Below are 23,949 nucleotides of genomic sequence, written 5' to 3' on the forward strand. Positions count from 1 at the left end.
AACCACAAGGGGAAACTCATGTGTATCCATGAAGCAGAAAAACCAGAATTAGATACTGAAAGCTCTGTTAATAATGAAACAGAGGAACATATCGATGACTTAGTGACTAATTACATCCAAACAAAGGCAAAGTACACAGATTTTAGAATGAAGGTTGTTGTGAAAGAAGAACAACTAACATATAGCGGATAGTAAAGAACGAAGTTGTTGACAAGTCCGTGTGAGGCTTGGTCAAGGAGCTATAGAATCAGGTTTGGTCCAAATACGGGTTTGAAATTAATTTTACAAAATGGTAGTTCTGAAGAAAACTATTGAGTTCTTTGGATGTATCGTACGGTATGGACGAAGTCGACCCTCTCCTTCAAAACTCTCCAAAACCTAAATCTATTTTATCAAGACAAAAATTTCTTCAGACTAATGAAGTACTTTAGGAAATTTATTTCACATTGCTCTACAGTTGCAAAAACCTCGATAATCAGACATATAAGTTTGAAGAAGGGCAGAAACGAACATTCAAGAAATTCAGCGCTTTCCATTTCTCGTATCCTGTTTTAAAAATCTGCAACAACAATACGATACAGAATTACATACAGATAGACGTAAGGAAAGCATTGAAGTTGTATTATTATAAAAATCTCCAGATGGTGACAAGTTACATCCAGTCTCTTACATGGGTGAAGAAATAACATCTGAAGAAGAAAACTGTGCTAGCTTCAATACAAAACTTCACCGTACAAATATGATATCGACAAGGATCGTAGGACTACAACAACGTGTTCCAAATTTATGAAATTCTGACCAAGTGATTATGCCTCCTCATCATCTGAGTCGGATGATTGTCAGGAAGGCCAAATATGAGTTTTGGATGGGGCATTTAAAAGTCTCCTTGCCGACGAAACGAATGACTCACCAGAGAAGCCAACCAATATGCAGTACTTTTTGTATGTTCATGGAGAAACAATAAAGGGCGAACAATGAGTTTCCATTTAGGGCGTTCTGCAGCATATACGCAGCATAGCGTGACTCCGATGCGGGTATATAAGGACCGACATGTCAGTAAGGGATCAATGTGACATTCGTGGCCGCGCGGGATTAGCCGAGTGGTCTAAGGCGCTGCAGTCATGGACTGTGCGGCTGGTCCTGGCGAAGGTTCGAGTCCTCCCTCGGGAATGGGTGCGTGTGTTTGTCCTTACGATGATTTAGGTTAAGTAGTGTGTAGGCTTAGGGACTGATGACCTTAGCAGTTAAGTCCCATAAGATTTCACACACATCTTTTTGACATTCGTGTCTTTCCGTCATGAGTGTGGTAAACGCGGAAACATGAAATATGGCGACGTTATTACCAAAATGCGTCCAAACAGGACCAGTGTGCTGTCATTCGTTTTTTCGCTGCCAAAGGACAAACACCGATAGATATTCATCAGAAAATGAACACTGTATATGGAACAGTATGTCTGTCGCAAACCACAGTTGTGAATTGGGGTGCCGCTTCACACGACCGCATATCGCTAATGTCGTAACGCAGATGTTACGCCAGTGCAAGTGGGATACACTCGAACACCCGACCTACATTCCTGATTTCTTGCCACGCAATTATCACTCCGTTGGTCCCTTAAAACGGGCCTTGAGGCAGGCAGTTACCGACATCTTCACGCAGCAGGACTCGGCGTTTTACCAAATGGCTCTCTTCAACTTGGTGGGTCGGTGGGATGATCATTATTGTCTCAACAATCACGGTGATTTTGCATTAGTGACACACCGATGGCATACACATTTCGGACTGAACAACCTTCGAACGGAAACTTTCTATCCGCTCCTTACAGTGTGATGGAGAGGATGCGAATTGTATTGGATTATTATTTTGTATCAGTCATTGTTAGAGTCTGTAGCTATGAAAGTAAGTAGCAGTTTACATGAAAGTTGGAACAATTTTTTCCTACAACAACAATAGTAATGATAGACATTCTACTTTTGTTTAGTTAGTGTCTACAAGTAAAAAGTTACATCATCTGGTAAGGAAGTAGGAGATGTTTCATTGTTCATTCAGAGTTTTTCTGTATGCGCTGTACATCGACAATATTTGTTTTATATCTTTTATTGGCAGTTGCATTCAACAGACCTTCATCGCCTTCATAAAAACTTGCATAGTGGTGATAATTACACAGAAGCGGAAACATGTTTTTCAGGTAGCGAGGTGATACACATACAGTCATGAAAGTAGATAGTGCCAAGTATATTCAACATGGATATTAAATTTATTGATGAAAATTGTATGACAAATTTGACTTATTTGTTAATTTAGTAATCAAATAATTTTGTTTCTTTTGCACAGGAGAGGTATGTTAAGAATGTTGAAAACATGTAGGCTAGTTTCTGTGTCTTTTCAGTTTCGATGCGTTAATGCTGATTGGGTACTGTTGTCGCCAGAACTCCTGCCGCGTTTTTAGAAACGAGACCGCCTCCTCAGCTTCAGCAGCTATGAAGCTGGCACCGTTCGGCTGCAGACTGTTTATATCTGCAAAATAAAAGCTTACGTTAATTCGTTGAAACTTTCGTAAAGGGAAACATTAAGACCGACTCCGTCTGTACGTTCGGAACATCTGTCGTGAGAAAGACTTTGTGTATCAAAATTGTTGTGTTTGATTTTAAAAGTGCAAAATGTGGAGGGACGCGCCTCCGTAGCCCAAGTCGCTGACGCCCGCCTGTGCAGTGGCTCTCGACTCGGTGGTAAGCTGGTTCAAATCCTGGTGGTGGAAACTTTTCACTGCCGATGTTTGGCCGGCTAGGAGAGGAATGGTGGTGGCGTTAAGTTCCTGATGACCAGGCTTTGCGTCAGTATCCTGGATTAAAATCCAAACCTCTCTTCAATGTTTCATGAAGAGAGGACATGTGGCACCGATGATGCTGATTTGTCTGTCGCAAGAGGTCTTAAGGTTGGCGGCCCCATGTTGCTATCCCAGAGGAATAGGTTATGTGTCGGCCCAGGGTTTCACCTTTTCCCTTCTCTTCGTCCATAACAACAGAAACTCAACACTACACTGCACGCGTACGCATCATAGTCACACACACGTCACAGATACGCACTTGACTCCTCATATCAGGTCAGAGGAAGGCAACGACAAACCACCTTGACTAGGACTTTGCTAAGAACAGCGGCGCAGAATTACTGCATCTGCTCCCCTACGCTTATTTCCTTAGTATGGTGCTACTTTCACTTGAGACTGTGGAGACAGAATTTGTTTAACCGAATGGCTTTGAAGTTAGCGTCATGTCACGAGAAAAAGTAATACGAGATTCTACGCGAAACTGGGAAATTGATCCAACACATTAACTTAAATACAAATTTGAAACTTACACAAATTTTTGTTGTTGACAAACATGAGGTTAGTAAATCTACAGAATGTAGCGTTTTCTAGAAATGCACGCTGATGAACTGTGTCCTAGACGTTCACCATAAGAAGACTGATAACTAGCTGTGGCTGGCCACAGAAGTGTAGTTCTGGAGCACTTTACAGGTGGCTTAGCATCTACAGTGATTGTTTGTAGCATTATTAAATCGTTATGTAGCTGTGGCAAGACAGAACAATCGTACCAAGTAAGCACTGAATGTTGTGGGATATCAGGAATTACTTACATTATAAGGTCACTTGGAGAGACTGCTGATATTAGCATCCATGGATTTTATCTTCGTGCGTAAGTCACTTTCAAAAAATAGATTATGTTATATAGACTACACAGCTGTACATAAACTCTGCCACAGGCAACTCCACGTGTTTTACAGGATGTAAACGAACCAAAGAATCTGACTAAAGCTAATGTTCAAAATTTTGTGTTGTAGCAAGTATTTTATTTGGTCAGCTCTCGCATTTTCGAAAGTTGCACATTAATTTTATCGATTTAAATTACTTTCATTATTATAAAAGTAACAGGTATTCTCTATTACAAAATTAACATAAGGTATTTATAAAAGCTCTAAAACTAGAGTTCAAAATGATACTCCTTCTACTTGTATATATTTCTTGGTACTGGAATTACGATTAACAGGTATATTATTGCTTAACACATAGTATAGCTGTGGCTGGCCATATATACAGGGCTATTACAAATGATTGAAGCGATTTCATAAATTCACTGTAGCTCCATTCATTGACATATGCCGGCCGAAGTGGCCGTGCGGTTAAAGGCGCTGCAGTCTGGAACCGCAAGACCGCTACGGTCGCAGGTTCGAATCCTGCCTCGGGCATGGATGTTTGTGATGTCCTTAGGTTAGTTAGGTTTAACTAGTTCTAAGTTCTAGGGGACTAATGACCTCAGCAGTTGAGTCCCATAGTGCTCAGAGCCATTTGAACCATTGACATATGGTCACGACACACTACAGAAACGTAGAAAAACTTATAAAAGTTTTGTTCGACTGAAGCCGCATTTCAGGTTTCTGCCGCCAGAGCGCTCGAGAGCGCAGTGAGACAAAATGGCGACAGGAGCCGAGAAAGCGTATGTCGTGCTTGAAATGCACTCACATCAGTCAGTCATAACAGTGCAACGACACTTCAGGACGAAGTTCAACAAAGATCCACCAACTGCTAACTCCATTCGGCGATGGTATGCGCAGTTTAAAGCTTCTGGATGCCTCTGTAAGGGGAAATCAACGGGTCGGCCTGCAGTGAGCGAAGAAACGGTTGAACGCGTGCGGGCAAGTTTCACGCGTAGCCCGCGAAAGGCGACGAATAAAGCAAGCAGGGAGCTTAAACGTACCACAGCGGACGGTTTGGAAAATCTTACGGAAAAGGCTAAAGCAGAAGCCTTACCGTTTACAATTGCTACTAGCCCTGACACCCGATGACAAAGTCAAACGCTTTGAATTTTCGGCGCGGTTGCAACAGCTCATGGAAGAGGATGCGTTCAGTGCGAAACTTATTTTCAGTGATGAAGCAACATTGTTTCTTAATGGTGAAGTGAACAGACACAATGTGCGAATCTGGGCGGTAGAGAATCCTCACGCATTCGTGCAGCAAATTCGCAATTCACCAAAAGTTAACATGTTTTGTGCAATCTCACGGTTTAAAGCTTACGGCCCCTTTTTCTTCTGCGAAAAAAACGTTACAGGACATGTGTATCTGGACATGCTGGAAAATTGGCTCATGCCACAACTGGAGACCGACAGCGCCGACTTCATCTTTCAACAGGATGGTGCTCCATCGTACTTCCATCATGATGTTCGGCATTTCTTAAACAGGGGACAGGAAAACCGATGGATCGGTCGTGGTGGAGATCACGATCAGCAATTGATGTCATGGCCTCCACGCTCTCCCGACTTAACCCCATGCGATTTCTTTCTGTGGGGTTATGTGAAAGATTCAGTGTTTAAACCTCCTCTACCAAGAAACGTGCCAGAACTGTGAGCTCGCATCAATGATGCTTTCGAACTCATTGATGGGGACATGCTGCGCCGAGTGTGGGAGGAACTTGATTATCGGCTTGATGTCTGCCGAATCACTAAAGGGGCACATCTCGAACATTTGTGAATGCCTAAAAAAACTTTTTGAGTTTTTGTATGTGTGTGCAAAGCATTGTGAAAATATCTCAAATAATAAAGTTATTGTAGAGCTGTGAAATCGCTTCAATCATTTGTAATAACCCTGTATATTGATTATGAACTAGACATGTTGATGGCTTCATTTAAACATAATGTTAAGTTATGTGGCGTTTGGGAGGATGGTGTTGGGGTTTGTCTGAGTATCTGTTAAGAGAGAGAGATAGAGAGAGAGAGAGAGAGAGAGAGAGAGAGTTGTGGGTAGGAATGCGACTGAAAGGCGTGTTATGAGGAAATTTGTGTGTGTGTGTGTGTGTCAGTGTGTGTGCGCGCGCGCTTGCATGTTACTATGTAGTTTAGTCTTGTGTCTTGATATTCAGAATAAGTGCCTCATCACTAACAACTGTCTACCATTTGAAGATGAGTTGTCAGGCAGCCTGAAACCGCCACAGAAAAATAAAAATTTAACCTTCATGAAAGCTGACTGGTTGCAGTAAATTCTGAAAAATCTTCATTAATCACAGTCACAGTGTTATGCATCCATTACAGATCAAAGTTTTATCCCTTGAGGTCTCCCAGGTAGTGTTGGGCAATTCAGGAACCCAATTCCAAAACATGCTTGGTGTTTTCGAGAACTGACGTCGAGTATTCGAACATCATGACCAAAAATACGATCTCATGTACCACATTGAGGTTTGCTCGTGACAGCAGCACGATTTCAGCGGCCCTATGCGACTAGCGGCCCAGAGGACATGTTGTTCGTTCGACCATGCAACATCGCACAGTCTTGCCACGTGCTGTACACTGAATCGTGAAATGGGCTAGTCTACAGCGAGACAATATTCACACGGAGAGGTGCTGTAAGATCCGTGCGCGCCAACTTACAGCAGCTACTGCGACTGATGAACTCGGGCATTGCTTTCAATTAGCATGGAATGACACACCTGCACCTTTTATCCAAGCTCATCCAAGCTCAGTTTGGCTCGACGCCTAGCTGAGTTGGAACTGTCGTTGATGTCAGAGGTGGGAGCTCTGTGTACAAAAGTTTGCAACCCGTAAGACCACAAATCACATACTAATTTAATCATCTAGTCTTCCTATTACGCTGTACACGCACAAAAAGTAAATTTTTCGTTATGATTCACATTTATTGACAAGCAGTGTAGAGCGTACATCAAATCACGATCATCTTTTGTTTATGATCTTCTTGAAATATTTTAGGTTAATGAAGAAATTTTATGCAGGCGGTCAGAAACAGCTTGATAAACTTTTAAGGGTGTTGCAGTGTACGTTGTGCTGAGAAATAATTAACAAAAAAATTCAATACGTTTGCCCGTTTCCGAGTTAATTAGCACGGAAGTTAGTCAATCTGGCCGTTGCGTGCGCAAATTCTGCGGCCCGGCAGAGACGGTGTCGCCAAACGTATACTTTATTTGGTTTCCTAAAGCCCAACAAGAGAGCGATACAGAAATTGGACATGAGAAGGTAGTAAGGATCGAACTCGAGCCAGAGGGTGAGCAGTCTCGTGCGCCACCATCTACATATGAGAACAAATGGTTCAAATGGCTCTGAGCACTATGGAACTTAACTTCTGATGTCATCAGTTCCCTAGAACTTAGAACTACTTAAACCTAACTAACCGAATGATATCACACACATCCATGCCCGAGGCAGGATTCGCGCGGTTCCAGACTGTAGCGCCTAGAACCGCTCGGCCACTCCGGCAGGCGGTATGAGAACAACCGACACAAATTGTGTCTGGTGGGCAGCTTGAATCTGCGCTCGGAACAGCCTGATTGGCTAACTTCAATGCTAATTGACTCGGAAACGGCCCAGCGTATCGAATTTTTTTCTTAACAGTTACTTATCAGCGCAACATACCCTGAAACAGCCTTACAAGCTTTTCAGACTGCCACTGACTGAAGAGTGGCAACTCTGTCGTAGCCAGCCCATCCATAGCAGGGGGACCGTGCATAACGGTCTATCAGTCCTCCTTGCAACCTTGCAAATAACCATAGAGAGGGAATATCTATGGAGTGGGCGTAGCATACTGCATATGTCGTCAGCATGAAACCAAAATAATCACGCGAATTTGGCATAACGTGTTGTTTAAATTTTACGCTATGACCAAACAAATATTTGCCATGTTTTTACACATTTATTTATTAGTAACAGCAATGGCGCTAAACTGTTGCTGTTGCAACTCGAAATTCGTTAAAAGAGGAAAAGTTATGTTTCGTAAATTAGTACTAGAAAGCTCTAATGACAGTTATCACAGAAGTAACGAATGCTTTATGTGTTGATTAATGTTGTGATACGGTGTAAATAGTCAAAAAATTCAGGCCTTATTTATGAGAGAAATATTGGGTACATAATGTAGCATCGGTGTGTACTGTTAATCCGTTGAAAGTATATCCATTTCATGCAATGCACACTTGTGGATAAAATTTGTGTATGACAATCTAAATAATTTGTCCTGTTATACAGTTTTGAAAATCAGTGTGTTTATTTTACAGTAATAATGAAATTCCTACGACATGGCGAACGCTTATGAGTGCTTAGTATTTCATCTTCCCAAAGAATGAAGAAAAATCGTACCAGGAAGTAAAAACGAAAGAACTTCATAGCTAAAAATATTTCAAAGTGTGACAAAACTACAACTTGAAGTTTTTCGGAACAGATTCACTTTGGTGTACAAGGAAACCATTTAGAAATGCCACTGAGGCATCATTGAGTAAAATAGCTTCAGGAATGCAACAAATAGCAGTTGGAGAAACGTTCCTGGTAGCGGTAATGCTTTGATAGTTTGAACATAAAGAGCGAGCAGCTTTTTTGTTTAATTTCGCAAATTTCAACAATAAGCATGCAAAACCTGCAATGTATTTTTAAAAAATGTGCATGTTTCTGAAAGACGCAGAAATAAAATTTTACCACCAACATTTTACACATGTTGTGAAGCCTTAAACAGTTGAGCCGTAGAGGCCCTATTTTTTCATTTGAGCTTTAAGCTATACACAGAGTATTTCACAATTCAAGCTACGCCCTTCTAGAGGTTGTAGAGGGGACTTAGTAGATCAAGTTTTACATAGGAATCCATATCGGGCATGGGTGTGTGTGATGTTCTAGGGGACTTATGACCTAAGATGTTGAGTCCCATAGTGCTCAGAGCCATTTGAACCATTTTTTTGAACCCATATCCGGAAACGTCATTCAACAACGCTACGGCGCCTGTAAATGTATGGGTATACAGGGTGATTTCGTAGTGACGTTACATACTTTCTAGGATGGTGGGGAAGGACAAATGTATCAATCTGTGGTAAGGGTAGCTTTACCGGAAACAAACGAGTCGAAAGTTATAAGCGAAAACCGCTCTGATGCTTCTGACAGTTGGACACATGTACTGGTATTGTTGTTCCTAAGATTGTAGCGTAGGCAACTTTCAGCGGTGTTAATATAGACCAAAGCGAGGAAAAAAAGTCCAGTAAACATGGGCTCTAAAATGCGTACATGAGGAGCTATGAGTACTGGTTCATCTTCGCTACTGTGAAACACATCTTCCCAATTGAACAAGTGCTCATAGCTCTTCAGCTATGCATTTTAGAGCCAATGTTTACTGCACATTTTTTCCTGTTTTGGTCCGTACTGTCACCTCTGAAAGTTCACTATCGTATAATCTTAGCAACAACAGTACCACCACATGTATTCCGCTGTCAGAGGTTTCAGAACAGTTTTAACTTATAATTTTCAACTCGTTTGTTTCCAGTACAGGGGCACTTACCTCATATTGATACGTTTATCCTTCTCCATCATCCTAGAAAGTTTGTGACATCATCACGGAATCACCCTGTATATACACACATTTACAGGCGCTGGCGCCTAAACTTTGACGCTCTGTAGCGCCGTTGGATGACGTTTCGGACATAGGTTTGTACGTAAAACTTGATCTACTAAGTCCCCTCTACAACCTCTAGGAGTGTGTAACATGTATTGTGAAACACTCTGTAGAATGTACAGTAATATGAAGTCATTCACTGTCTAGCGCTAGTATTTAAATATAGACTACTGGCCATTAAAATTGCTACACCACGAACATGACGTGCTACAGACGCGAAATTTAACCGACAGGGAGAACATGCAGTGACGTACAAATGACTAGCTTTTCAGAGCATTCACACAAGGTTGGCGCCGGTGGCGACACCTACAACGTGCTGACATGAGGAAAGTTTCCAACCGATTTCTCATACACAAAATCGCAGTTGACCGGCGTTGCCTGGCGAAACGTTGTTGTGATGCCTCGTGTAAGGAGGAGAAATGCGTACCATCACGTTTCCGACTTTGATAAAGGTCGGATTGCAGCCTATCGCGATTGCGGTTTATCGTATCGCTACATTGCTGCTCGCGTTGGCCGAGATCCAATGAGTGTTGGCAGAATATGGAATCGGTGGGTTCAGGAGGGTAATATGGAACGCCGTGCTGGATCCCAACGACCTCGTATCACTAGCAGCGGAGATGACAGGCATCTTATGCGCATGGCTGTAACGGATCGTGCAGCCACGTCTCGATCCCTGAGTCAACAGATGGGGACGTTTGCAAGACGACAACCATCTGCACGAACAGTTCGACGACGTTTGCATCAGCATGGACTATCAGCTCGGAGACCATGGCTGCAGTTACCCTTGGCGCTGCATCACAGTCAGGAGCGCCTGCGATGGTGTACTCAACGACGAACCTGGGTACACGAATGGCAATACGTTATTTTTTCGGATGATCCAGGTTCTGTTTACAGCCTCATGATGGTCGCATCCGTGTTTATAGCGGTGAACGCACATTGGAAGCGTGTATTCGTCATCACCATACTGGCGTATCAGCCGGTGTGATGGTATAGGGTGGCATTGGTTACACGTCTCGGTCACCTCTTGTTCGTATTGACGGCACTTTGAACAGAGGACGTTACATTTCAGATATATTACGACCCGTGGCTCTGCCCTTCATTCGATCCCTGCGAAACCCTACATTTCAGCAGGATAATGCACGACCGCATGTTGCAGGTCCTGTACGCGCCTTTCTGGGTACAGAAAATGTTCTGCTGCTGCCCTGGCCAGCACATTCTCCAGATCTCTCACCAATTGAAAACGTCTGGTCAATGGCAGCCAAGCAACTGGTTCGTCACAATACGCCAGTCACTACTCTTGATGAACTGTGGTATCGTGTCGAAGTTGCATGGGCAGCTGTACCTGTACACGTCATCCAAGCTCTGTTTGACTCAATGCCCAGGCGTATCAAGGCCGTTATTATGGCCAGAGGTGGTTGTTCTGGGTACTGATTTCTCAGGATCTATGCATCCAAATTGCGTGAAAATGTAATCTCAACCCAGTTCTAGTATAATATATTTGTTCAAAGAATACCCGTTTATCATCTGCATTTCTTCTTGGTGTAGCCTCTTTAATGGCCAGTAGTGTAAAAACTTCATGGAAGAACAAACTCCTTTCCGGCTCGTATTGATCCAAACGTAACAACTGGGTTAAGCCAGGTACATTCGAGCTATCGAATGAAAATTGTTAAGACTCCTATGAAACGTGTGTACAGAATGATCGGTAGATATTAGTGATGTTATGGCATTTAAAATCTGCAGAGAGCTTACGGACTGACCTTCCACCAGCCAGTAATCACGTGACCTCTAAAGTCAGTGTATTTCGGCGACAAAAATTCTGAATGTACACCCCATAAGTATTCCCCCTGCACACACGGACAACGCCATACGGCTGTACTGTACTGAAACGAGTGTGGGCCGGCGTTTGGCCGCGGCGCACAGACCGGGGTTCTGCAGCAGCTGCTCCAGGTACTCCTTGTCGACGCAGAGCTCGCCCAGCAGGCGGCGGCCGCTGGGGGACCTGGCGCGCTCCCGAAACCGGCTGCCGCCCCCGCCGCTGGCCCCAGAGCCGGACCTGGAGGCGGGCCCCGTGCTGGTGCCGCCGCTGCCGCCACCGCCGCCCCCGCTGCTCGCCTCCTCTTCGGACGGCCGCCGGGCCGACTGGCAGCGCAGCGCCCGTCTCGCTTCGGGGCCAGTCAGCGCCTGTCCTGTGCGTCACCAACACAAAGTACACTGACGGGAAACGGAAATGCTACACTGTGAAGCGCCAGTCCGATGCTTATCAGAGCTTGTGCAAATGCTCTTCACATAACGCGTATTAAATGACATATTCATTACTTTTGAAACTGACATCGATCATCAACAGCGAAACAGGTGTAACTCCGACAAGCACGAATACAGATAGCCCCGTGTTCATCGTGGTAAACAGTCTCCGAATATCATCTTCAGGAATTACTTGCCGTAGACTACTTCAAACACATTCCGTTTCAGTTCTTGAATATTGATCTGTGGAGACTGGTATGCTAGTATACGGTTGGCTGACTGATCAGGAGCTGGGCAGGTCAAGTGATGAATGGTAGGGTCCTCAAGGCACCTGTGGTGTGAACTACAGTGTGCGGTCTTGCATTATCCTACTGGAAAAATCCTTTTTGGTACCCTCCACTTTATAGGTTTGACAACAGGATTTACCATGTGGTTTCGTGGGCTTTCCCGACGTAATAATACTTGATAGGTTCCTCGGGTTTGCTGCCGGATCCTAAAATCGGCATGATTCGATTTTTCGGCAATCCATCTATCCACGATCTTGAGGAAAACGCTCGTGCTGCTTAGTCCCGCTGAAAGCTGATGCCAAGGCTGCAAATCGTGGTCCTATGTAGGCCTGCGTACCTTTCATGGCGCTTTCGCCATCCACTACAGTTCCACTTTTCTCAAAGTTCGTAAACTGCACGTGCTCGTCCTCTGTGCATGAAGTGGTGTCAGCTCCACAAGAAAAGTTCCAGAAACGTTAGTCAGACCTAATAGCCGTCATGTACTTATGTTATTCTTCATCTGTAGGACTGACTTTTTTCTGCACTGAAAATAAGTCCGCCTAAGGATGAAATTTTCATCAACATATCCCCAAAGATATAAAGAAACTGTCTATCAGTTTGGTGCTCACGGTGTAATGCTTTCCGTTTCCGTCAATGGATGCGTGATTATGTTCATACGAGTATATGCAACTGACAACTGCTGTATTAAAGCGCTTGACGTAATACACAGTTATTACAGATTATTTCAATTATCTAATGTAGCTGTGCTTTTCGACGTAGTATTATGCAACATCTTTTGTTGCAGAAGTTTGCGGCTTCTTCCACCAGAGTGCAGAAGTTAGTAAATATGTGGGAAAGGTGCTAAGAAAGCGTATGCTCTGCATGAAATTGATTCATGCCAATCTGTTGCACTAGTGCAACGACACTTCAGAAATAGGTTTCAAATAGACGCACCGATTGCCAACTCCATTTGGTGACAGTACGTGTAGTGCGTACGTCGAGTTTCTTTCTCAGTTTGGAGTAGTCTACAAACAGAGCAAAAAACGAGCTGGGCACAGTACAAACGACGTGCGGAAGATCTTACAGAAAAGAATGAAACACAACCGCTGCTGACTGGAATTGCTACAAGCTTTGGAACCCGAGGGCAGAATCCGTTTCAGCCCTCTACTCGCATGGAACAGCGTATGGGAGGATGATTTTGGCGCTGAATTTATTTGTAGTAATAAAGCAACTTTTGTGAACTATGTTGTTAGCAGACAGAAGGTGAAAATATGGGGCACAATAACGTTTCTCACTTTCTTGCAGCACCCTGGCGACTTACGATAAGTAAATGTGCAGCCCTGGGTTGTTAATCCTACACGCTGATTCGATCCGGCTCTGGTTCACCTCCCTGTCTCGGAAGCTGGCGCACAATGATTTATGCTATACGAGCAGATCTAATAATGTTAGTTTGATACTAAAAATTAAAAAAAGCTAAAACAGAAAAAAACGAGGTTTATTGAGGAAATCCTGTTGGATACAAACAACGATAAGTCCCTCAGAGTGCAGAAACAGGAAATAAAACTTAGAAAGCTTATTCAATTTTGATGCCAACTGTAACACTTTCTTTATCTTACACAAGTAACATTTGATAATGTTATGGATTTATTGGATTCTTTTCACAGCTTCCGTTTTTTAATTTTGACTGGCATAACACAAGTTGAAAAATGTGCTATTTTTTTGTTGCAGTAAGCGTAAAGTGTAACTTGCAGACATCGCTCTATGAGACGAGTGGCTGGTAGAACCAGCTCTTAACAGCCCAGGACTAAACCAGGATGGCCCATGCCTCCTCAGTTTGAGACGTTATTGTGCAACCATACCAACTGTACTGCACAATTCATCTCTCTACGACTGTATGTTACGCAGTATTGCACCCCATGCAGTTTATTCAGGTTACAGCTCCTGGAGAGGACATCTTTTCGACGTTGAAACCATATACAGTTTTCCTCTATTCCAGAGGGGAAAACCGCATTTCATCTTTCTGGTAGATGATTTTGGATCCATAGATGATATATCTGAATACATACACGATATGCCATGGCCACGTTCTTCAGACTCCGCTACAATTGCTTGACTGTGTAAAACTGAGTGTAGTCTCAGTAAGCATTGACGGCTCTTGTTCGTGCAGACAAAAAAGGTTGTGATTAAGTTATGCAGGGGGGGGGGATGATAATTATGGACATGATTAATTTGTGTTGGCTGCTGGAACAGCGTTAACGGCTGTACGACGAAGTGACAGAGATAACACAAGGCACCCTATTTCGGCATAGTTATGTAAAGGTTCGCTCACGCCACTTCTGCAAAACAGTAGCGAAAGGCCGGCCGGGGTGGCCGAGCTGTTCTAGGCGCTACAGTCTGGAACCGCGCGACCGCTACGGTCGCAGGTTCGAATCCTGCCTCGGGCATGGATGTGTGTGATGTCCTTAGGTTAGTTAGTTTTAAGTAGTTCTAGGGGACTGATGACCTCAGATGTTAAATCCCATAGTGCTCAGAACCTTTTGAATCATTAGTAGCGAAAGCGCTGTTGATCGGTATAATTTATCGTGAACATCCTGAAAACATAACACGTCCAGGCTACATTGGCAGAAATGGGACGTGCTGTACCATGAACACACAGACCGAACGCTGTCAAACTGATACTCAACTATTTACATGTCTGTTTCCACCTATAGAACATATCTTGGATTCGATAGGAAGATATATAACTTCATATCCGCTTCCAGCCAACTATGCTCGTGAACTGTTTCACATGTGTTTCAGGTAGGGCAAGAAATTACTCGAGTTAGTATTCAGGGACTGTTTTATTTCCATGCCAAAAGCAATACAAGAGTGTATTCATGCCAGTGGATATCTGATATCATACTGATGTTGGCGATGATCTTTCGTTTAGAATAGAAAGGTACTTTAACGTCTGCACGAAGTTCAGTGAAAGTCGGACTGGTGCAACATCTTACATTTCTGTCAGTGGATGCAGAGGGTGGTGAGAAGTGCCCGTATGTCCCTTGACTTTGTGCAGTTGAGGAAATAAATGGCTGTTTTATTGGTATCCCTACTTTGAAGCTGACGAAAATAACTGTTCTGATTATTGCATTGTTTTGATCGTGGAGCAATGGCAGCTGCGAGCGGAGACACACTACTGAGGAGTGTGGCGTGTGTGGGACGCGCAAATGTCCACAGGCAGTGCAAAGATTGACAGAGATAATGAGTGTCCTTAGATATCGCATGGTAAGATCCCAAATGGTAAAGCAAACCTGCTTGATTGGGAGAACGTGCTTTTGTTTCAGGCACTGTCAGAAAGACGCTACGTAGTTAACGTAAGAAAACGCGGCTGGAAACCTGTGGTGCCGTCGCTCAGTCAGCTGAGCGGCTTCCAACGAAATCCTTTCACAAGAGAGCAGCCGTACTTCAAGTATCGTTGTCAACTGCTTACGACCACTTTAGAAAAATATTTCACAATCAAAGGATTTAGACCGAAGTTTGTCGATGAATTATCTGACAATGACATCGAGTATCGAGTTGTAGCCTCCCTTGGTTTGGTGGCACAATTTACAAGTTATTTTCCATGTTATTGTCATACAGATGTGGGATATATCGCAGTTCACACAGGAGAAAGATAGTTTTCTGGTCTAAGGAAGTACATATTACGTGCAACAGTTGGAAAGAAACTCACCACATATTTGATATCGGCTGGGATGTCATCTTGATTTCTGTTACGATCATGTTTTTTAATGATATGTGAATGGGAATCCTTATTTGGACATGAGGTTAACACCTTAGGTCCAAGACAAGCGAATTATGGATCGCGCATTTTAATAGTAAGACGCCTGTGCGTATTGATGCGCAGTTACGAGGCCAGTGGACTGGGCGTGCTTCAGCAACGTCTTAAAACATTTGAAGTTGCCACCACAAAACCCGGACCGTACCATCTCAGACAACTCATTATGGGAAATATCAAGTCCCACGTGGCTCAATGTCGGTTAAAGATAATCAAGAATTGCACAGAAGTGTTGAGGAAGCCTTTCAAAGGGTAACTACTGAGGTACCCCATAAGGTCTCAAGGAGGGCATGGAATCGCATAGATCTCTCTGTAAAGCATGATTGTGCGCATACATGTCAGCCTGATATAAATTTCTGTATACAGGGTTGTTCATAAGTACCTCTGCGATCTCAGAAGTTGACTGTGCTACAACTAAAATATATATAGAAAAGAGACACATATCATAGGATGGAGTATCTCTCCAAGCCTTTAACTTGCATTACAGGTGGTCAGTATGGGCACCGTTTGTGATGTAACGAACATTAATACATGAATGAAATTCATTACAGTCATGACATGAATTGCCCGGGAAGGGGCGATGGCTGGCCACTTTGGAAATCTGTTTATTGGGTTGCCTATCTGTCGGTGTGAACTATTTCGGTGCTACAACACAGAAATGATGACTTATCTACAGACACTCTCTGATCAAAAATATCTCGACAGCCCTATGTAATACAGAACTGACACTAGATGTCAGAAGAGGCAGACCCGCCAGTGTAATAGGTGGCGGGAAGTGTAGTGTTATAACAGCAGAATGGGTTGATGAGGAGAACTTCGTGATTTCGAACTTGGGCTAGTCACTGGACGTCACCTGAGTAAGAAAGTGTCAGGGACATTTCAACCGTTCTGAGACTGTCCAATTCGACTGATGCTGACGTAGCTGGGAAGTGGGAAGGAGAAGGAACAACCACAGCCAAAGCAAGACGAGACAGACCTCATGCAGTGACAGGCAGCGATCGTCGAGCATTGCGCAGTATGATTGTAAAAAATAGCTTGACACAAGTGGAAGGAATAACTCGTTATATCAAAAATGCTACCATCAGATCAGCTAGCACAGTTACGTGCGTAGGGATTTAAAGAGATGGGGTACAATGATCGAGCAGTTACTCATGAGCCATACATTTCTTCGTTGTTAAGCGACACTTTAGTCCGTGTAAAGAGGAACGCCACTGGACAATGAATGACTGGAAACGCATGATTTGGAGTGAAGAATCACGCTATACTCTGTGGCAATCCAATGGAACGGTTTGAGTTTAGAGAATGCCTAGAGAATGTTACTTCCGATCATGTGTGGTGTCAACAGGGAAGTATAGAGGAGCTGGTGCTACGGTGTGGGCGTGTTTTTTGTGGTTGGGGTGTGGCTCCCTTATTGGATTTAAGAAATTGCTGAATGCGGAAGAATATGAATACATTTTACCCAGTTGTGTACTGTGTGCAATAGAGGGACAGTTTGGAGTGATGCATGTTTGTATCAGCATGAGAATGTACCCTGCCTGCATCTGTGAGGCCATGGTTTGTGGACAATAACATTCTTAAAATGGACTGGTATGCCTAGAGTCCCGACCTAATCCTAATGGAACACTTTTGGGATGAGTTAGAAGTTCAACTTCGCTCCAGATCCCGGCATCCATTGTCACTACCTGCTCTTGGTTCGACTCTGGAGGAGAAATGGGCTGCTATTCTTCGGTAGACATTCAGGTACCTCAATGAAACTGACCCCAGCAGAGTTCAGGCCGCCAAAAAGATGAAACGTGGACGCACTCCACATTAACGTTCAGTGCAAAGTGACCGGATACATTTGATCATATAACGTATTCTGAAAGACCTGTCCCCTAGTGCAACTACACTGCGGAGCGCATTACGAATAGAAACTTGGAGAGATGCTGTATCTACTGATAAGTGTTATTTATCTGTATGTTTGTATTTTTTACGCGGTATCTTATGGAGCCGTGGAGAAATTTATAAATGACTCCGACAATGTTTTGACCTAAAAGTACAGAGACTTCGCGGACACCCTGCAGTATCTGCTAAAGCCGCAGTGTTTCCTGCTTCATTCAGCAACGTTAAAAGGTTAAGTAGAATCACAGACAATCATTTCTCGAAACGCTTGAGAATTACGTAAGGAATAAAGTTGTAAGTAGGCTGTTTATGTTTTCTTATTGGCAACGTTACGTAGCGCTCTGTATGAAAATCACTGGCTGTGCTGTGTGCAGTCTGTGGCTAGTTTGCATTGTTGTCTGCCATTGTAGTGTTGGGCAGCTGGATGTGAACAGCGCGTAGCGTTGCGCAGTTGGAGGTGAGCCGCCAGCAGTGGTGGATGTGGGGAGAGAGATGGCGGAGTTTTGAAATTTGTCATGAACTGCTATATACATTATGACTTTTGAACACTATTGAGGTAAATACATTGTTTGTTCTCTATCAAAATCTTTCATTCGCTAATTATGCCTATTAGTAGTTAGTGACTTCCGTAGTTTGAATCTTTTATTTAGCTGGCAGTAGTGGCGCTCGCTGTATTGCAGTAGTTCGAGTAATGAAGATTTTTGTGAGGTAAGTGATTTGTGAAAGGTATAGGTTAATGTTAGTCAGGGCCATTCTTTTGTAGGGATTTTTGAAAGTCAGATTGCGTTGCGCTAAAAATATTGTGTGTCAGTTTAAGCATAGTCTTGTATAATTTTTCTAAGGGGACGTTTCATAAAGTGAGTACCCTAGAGTCACTCCTCCCGCCTTAGCCTATGGTACGGTGGAGTGCAGAATACAGATGAAGTTTGCAGATGTAGGCGAAAGAGGACCTATAAGAGGGAGCGAGGCAGCTCACCGATGGTGTTCTGGATGGCCTGCTGCGTCTTCTGCACGCCCAGCCGGAAGGCGTCGAGCTCTGGGCGCAGGCGCTGTCCACGGTGGTAGAACATCAGGCTGTGCTCGAAGTCGCCCGTGTTGTACAGCGCCTCCGCCTTCTGGAAGATAGCTGCCACGCCGGGGGCACTGGGTCAGCGCTGCGGCCACCAGCTCGACGCTGTTGTCAAGTGCTACCAACTATTTAGTGTGACAGGAAATGTATTTCTAGCAGCGAGTACAATAAGAACATACCTGAAGCTCCACTGAATTGCAAAGGTGTGCAGTTAAGAAGACAGGTGGTGGGGCGATGCGCAGGAGTAAGGGGCATAGTTCCACGTGACTTTCGAGACTGTAACGCCATTCTGCCACGCGTGTCTGTAGTGGGGACTTACAGAGTGCGAGTAGAACATTTAGGCGTGATTTCAATGTTAGCTTAGGTGTGGTGGAGGCTCTTAGCCACTATTGTGTTTGTGGGTAGTCTAGAGCAAACAAATCCAGTATTGCATTAAGAAGCGACAGCGATAGTTGTCCGACAACATAAATTCTTGCAGGGAGAGTGAGAAGCGGATAAAGAGCCTTAATGTGGCTGTTAGCCCAACGCTGACAGTTAGCAGGGTAGGCAAAAGATGGGCCGTATGGAGTAGGACAGGGACAGAGAGCACACTGGTAGTACAGCAAAGTATTCTTCGCCTCTAACTGTGAAGAGCGCATCAGCAGCAGCCTTCTTACTTGGGGACGACTACAGTAACATTGCATTTAAAGCGCGGACACTCTAGCCTGGCAGTTTTAGGAGAGAGGTGTTTTTGAACTATGATTGCCGTTCTTTAACCATTCCAGGCATCCTGTGCTCCTGATCTCGAATTACGGTAAGCGCCCACTAATCTCAGTAGCATACCCTGTAGCACTATTCCGACTAATGGATTCCCAAGCTGCGATCTGTGGGCCTTCATTAGTCATAAGAACGCAGCGAGAAATGAACGGGCGCCTACTGTTTGCCCCCGAATGATGTATTATTGGTAATTGTGGGACTATGCCTGCCGCACTTGGAAGTCAAAAACAGAGGAGCTCAGTACTGATGAAACAGAGGAAATCAAACAGAAGTAGGAAAGATACAGGGGAACCTCGTTTATGCGGCCCTCATTATTCTATACGTAATGGCGGCGACAATCCACGATGGGAATTACTGAAATTAAGTTCAACCAATCGTCACGAACAGATTCTGACGAGCTGTCAGTTGAACTGGACAGAACTGTATTGCCCATGTATGTTCCGAGTATAAAGAAACAACAAATAGAAAGAAGACGGTAATGTCCATGGAAAAACAGTCAGAAGCATTGCACACCATTAATAAAGATAAACAGTTGAAAAACATTGCAGCTGAATTTGATGTAGAGACTTTTGCAAAGATTTGAGGACGCTCAGACATTGGTGATTTAGACGTAAATGACTAGTTGACAAATGACGATAACGCTGTCTCCGAAATTATCGCCGTTTGTTCGCTTGTAGACAATGACGGTAGGGGTGATGGATTAGATGACAAAATTGGCGCTCAATCCCAAGACGTTATTACACGTACAGAGGCTCGGCGCAGCTGGGCAAAATAATGCTTTAGTTGAACTCCAAGAGGGAACAGCTTCTTCCGATCTAATGCTGGTGAAACGCTTCCTTGATCGTGGTGCACGTAAACGACATACGAACATTGCTCAAAAGTAACGTACTGACTATTTCAGTGCTTTAAACACATGCTTCATTCAATATATGGTTAAGATTTATGTGAATAATGTGATATTAATTATTTATTAAGATAAAAAAGACGAACCACTAAGGAACTATCCGAATGGGACGGAAATCGTTAGATGTGATGTACATTACAGACAAACAAATAATTTAATTTCTGAAAAACTAGATGATTTATTCAAGAGAAACAGCTTCAGAAACTGAGATAATCAGTAACGCGTTGGTGCACCTAAAGCCCGTATGTAAGCAGCTATTCGGCTTGGCATTGATTTACAGAGTTCTTGCATGTCTTCCTGGTAGATATCGTGCCTTATTTTGTCCAGCTGGCGCGTCAGATCGTCAAAATCCCAAGATGTTTGACGGGCCGTGTCCATAATGCTCCATGAGTTCTCAATTGGGGAGAGATCGGCGACCTTGTTGGCCAGGGTAGGATTTGGCAAACACGAATTCAAGCATTGGAAACTCTCGCCGCGTGTGGGCGGGCAGTACCTTGCTGAAATGTAAGCCCTGGGTGGCTTTCCATGAAAAACAACAAAATGGGGCGTAGGATATCATTGACGTACTGCTGTGCTGTAAGGGTCACTGAAGACAGTTCTACTCTAATCAATGGAATTTCAGGCCGATATTTGTGCTGCAAAGCTGGACCAAGAAAGTCCACCTGAATATACTAGAGGGCATGAGTTTGCAATTACACCCATCCATACAACCTAGCAATCATTCATGTTTAGGAAAGGTGGTCAAATGTAACGGCATGCTCAATATCAAACGCAATAATATAGAAAACATCGACAGAGAAAAGACCCTTTGCAGAATTTGATGAGACTACAGAGTCACGTGAAAGATGAATGAACTGCTGCCATCCAATATAAATTATAGTTGTGACTGAGAAAGTGTGCGCACCCTAGTGTACATGTTACGGGTCTGTGTGCTCTACGAAGACGTAGCGAGTAACTGTCGTCAGGCATCAAGGACGCTGGATCCAAAAGCAGCACTGAGGAACGAGTCGACCCTGCGCATCTATAATGGTACAGCAGCTGCAGTATCCAGAAGGACCTAGGAGGATTTCGACAGGCCATCCACACATCAGCATGCTACAATTCCGGAAAGACAAGTTTCCGTACACATTGAGAGAAGGTACCTGAAGTCTGTGACCACTGAATGCAAATGCGCTGTTTTCAAGAGTCTCTACCGCGTGCTGCAAGTGATTACGGAAATATGGATTGTAAGAAGTTACAGTCAATAGCGGAATCAACTGTCACAGAGGAAACGCCGTTGAGGTACTGCCGTACGCCCAAGGAATCCAGCAGACAGTAGCTGGTGCAGCGACAGTTTGAGTGCATCTCCTTTTGTGGAAACAACATTCTGTAGTTTAAATTAACGACAGTGAATGAACAAGACAAGTCTACCGATATTACTCATAGATGTAGTAAGATCAGCAGCAGTACTAATAGTTGGTTAATTGGTTGAGGGTTGATGCCAGTTCTGTAGAGACAGAAAGTAGATGTTTTTAATATTTCTGTCCCTTTAGTGTGATGTTAATCTTTTTGCAGTATTATGTTGTATTTAGGTGTCCACGCTATAGATCTTTATGATGCTGTATTTAGTTGGCAAAGGTATAACATTTTGAGAAAATAATTGTTTTCATATTTCTTTCGAGTTAATGGTGCTTCCTTAAAGTAATGAAATACTTTTTAAATTTATTTCTAGTTATTTTAAAAATGTAGGATATTTGTCAATAGCATTTAAGTACTTCCAGTCTTTAAAATATTCATTTATTTTTATGTAAAACCATCTTTATTTTCCTGTATATATTTTATGAAACTGAACCGAAAGAGCATGTGTGAAAACGTTTCCTTAATCGCAAGAAAAGAAAAAAAAGAAGAAAAAAAGCTGGTTTACGCTTCTCATGCAACTTAAGGCCCTGAATAGAGTTTGAGAAATACTATAGGTGCACAAGTGCAGCAGCTTAACTGTTGGTTTGGCTTGGTAGCTGGGAAAAACCCAGTGGCGCTCGGCCGCTGGAGAGGAGTGTGGCGGGGCAAGCAGCCATGGCAGAAGCAACTCAATCCAAGCTATAAAATAACCAAGCACGTCCACAGAAAGGGAAATAACAAGACGGGTGCATGCGTGTAAACTCGCTCTACATCAGATTAGTGGTTTTTCTGTTATCAGTTATCTAAGTTTTGCAAATAATATTAGTTTTAAAAATTAATATCTTTCCAACACCTTGGACGATTTTGATAAACTAAGCGTCAATGAATGGAGCTTGAGAAGCCCTATCAGAAAATATCAATATACTTTTTGTAAATATTTTGAACAAAATGCAAGAATATCTCTCACAAAATAATAATAAATTGACCAAAGTAGCGGCAATACAGCAAATTAGCCTAAGATATTTATATATATGGTACATATGTTTATTTCTAAATATTTATAATTTTTAAACAGCAAAATACTGTAAACTAACTTTTGCGCTGATAATCTATCAGAAAACTGAAAGACTCAGCAAAAAACTAAAGACATTATTGGAAAGCTCAGAAAAATATCAGGTCAGTCTGATACTTTGTACATACAATGAGCTGGCAAAAGTCATGGAATGTCTTCTAATATTGTGTCAGATCCCCTTTTGCTCGGGGTAGTGCAGCAAATAGATGTGGTACGGATTCAACAAATCTTTACAGGGCCCCTGCAGAAATAATGAGCCCTGCCGCCTCTACAGCCCTCCGTAATAGCGAAGTTGTTGTCGGTGCAGGATTTTGTGCACGAACTGACCTCCCGATTATGTCCCGTAAATGATGGATGTCATTCATGTCAGGAGATCACTAGAATTGTTCGGAATGATCTTCAAACCAATTGTGAGATGGTGACATGGCGCAATGTCATCCATAAAAATTCCATCATTGTTTTGGAACGTGAAGTTCATGAACGGCTGCAAACTGTCTCCTAGTAGCCGAACACAATCCTTTCGAGTCAATGATTGGTTCAGATGGACCAGAGGACCCAGTCCATTCCATGTAAACACAGCCCACACTATTATGACATCACCACCAGCTTGCTCAGTGCCTTGTAGGCAACTTGGGTCCATGGTTTCGTGGACTCTGCGCCGCATCCGAATCCTGCCATCAGCTTTTGCCAACTGAAATAGGGCCTCATCTGACCAGTTCACGGTTTTCCGGTCGTCTAGGGTCCAAACGACGTGGTCACTATACCGGGAGAGTCGCTGCAGGCGATGTAGTGCTGTTAGCAAAGCCACTCCCTACCATCGTCTGCACTGCTGCCATAGCTCATTAAGGCCAAATTTTGCTGCATTGTTCTAACGGATACGTTCGTCGTATGCCCCATATTGATTTCTGCGCTTCTTTCACCCAGTGTTACTTGTCTGTTAGCACTAAAAACTGTACGCAAACGCTACTGTTCTCGGTCGTTAAGAGAAGGCCGTCGGTCACTGCGTGGTTCGTGGTGAGAATTGGTATTCTTGGCACACTCTGGACACTGTGGATCTCGGAATATTGAATTCCCTAACGATTTCCGAAATGGGGTGTCCCATGCGTCTACCTCCAACTACTATTCCCAAGTGAGGTGGCGCAGTGGT

The 23,949-nt window shown here is 43.5% G+C and overlaps 1 protein-coding gene across 1 annotated transcript in view; it reads right to left on the reverse strand.

Annotated features, from left to right (window-relative positions):
- Positions 1-2,249: 2,249 nt before the first annotated feature.
- The window catches only part of LOC126156870 (outer dynein arm-docking complex subunit 4-like), a 49,219-nt gene continuing 27,519 nt past the window's right edge, over positions 2,250-23,949 (reverse strand). Inside the window, exons 3-6 of the mRNA XM_049916338.1 lie at positions 18,601-18,750; positions 11,531-11,608; positions 11,345-11,488; positions 2,250-2,515 (exon numbers count right to left, since the gene is read on the reverse strand). Of these exons, the coding sequence (XP_049772295.1) occupies positions 2,367-2,515; positions 11,345-11,488; positions 11,531-11,608; positions 18,601-18,750 (521 nt within the window). The 3' untranslated portion in view covers positions 2,250-2,366. The remainder of the gene's footprint in view (positions 2,516-11,344; positions 11,489-11,530; positions 11,609-18,600; positions 18,751-23,949) is intronic.

Source organism: Schistocerca cancellata, chromosome 2 (genome assembly GCF_023864275.1).
Source record: "Schistocerca cancellata isolate TAMUIC-IGC-003103 chromosome 2, iqSchCanc2.1, whole genome shotgun sequence".
NCBI classification, from domain to species: Eukaryota; Metazoa; Arthropoda; class Insecta; order Orthoptera; family Acrididae; genus Schistocerca; species Schistocerca cancellata.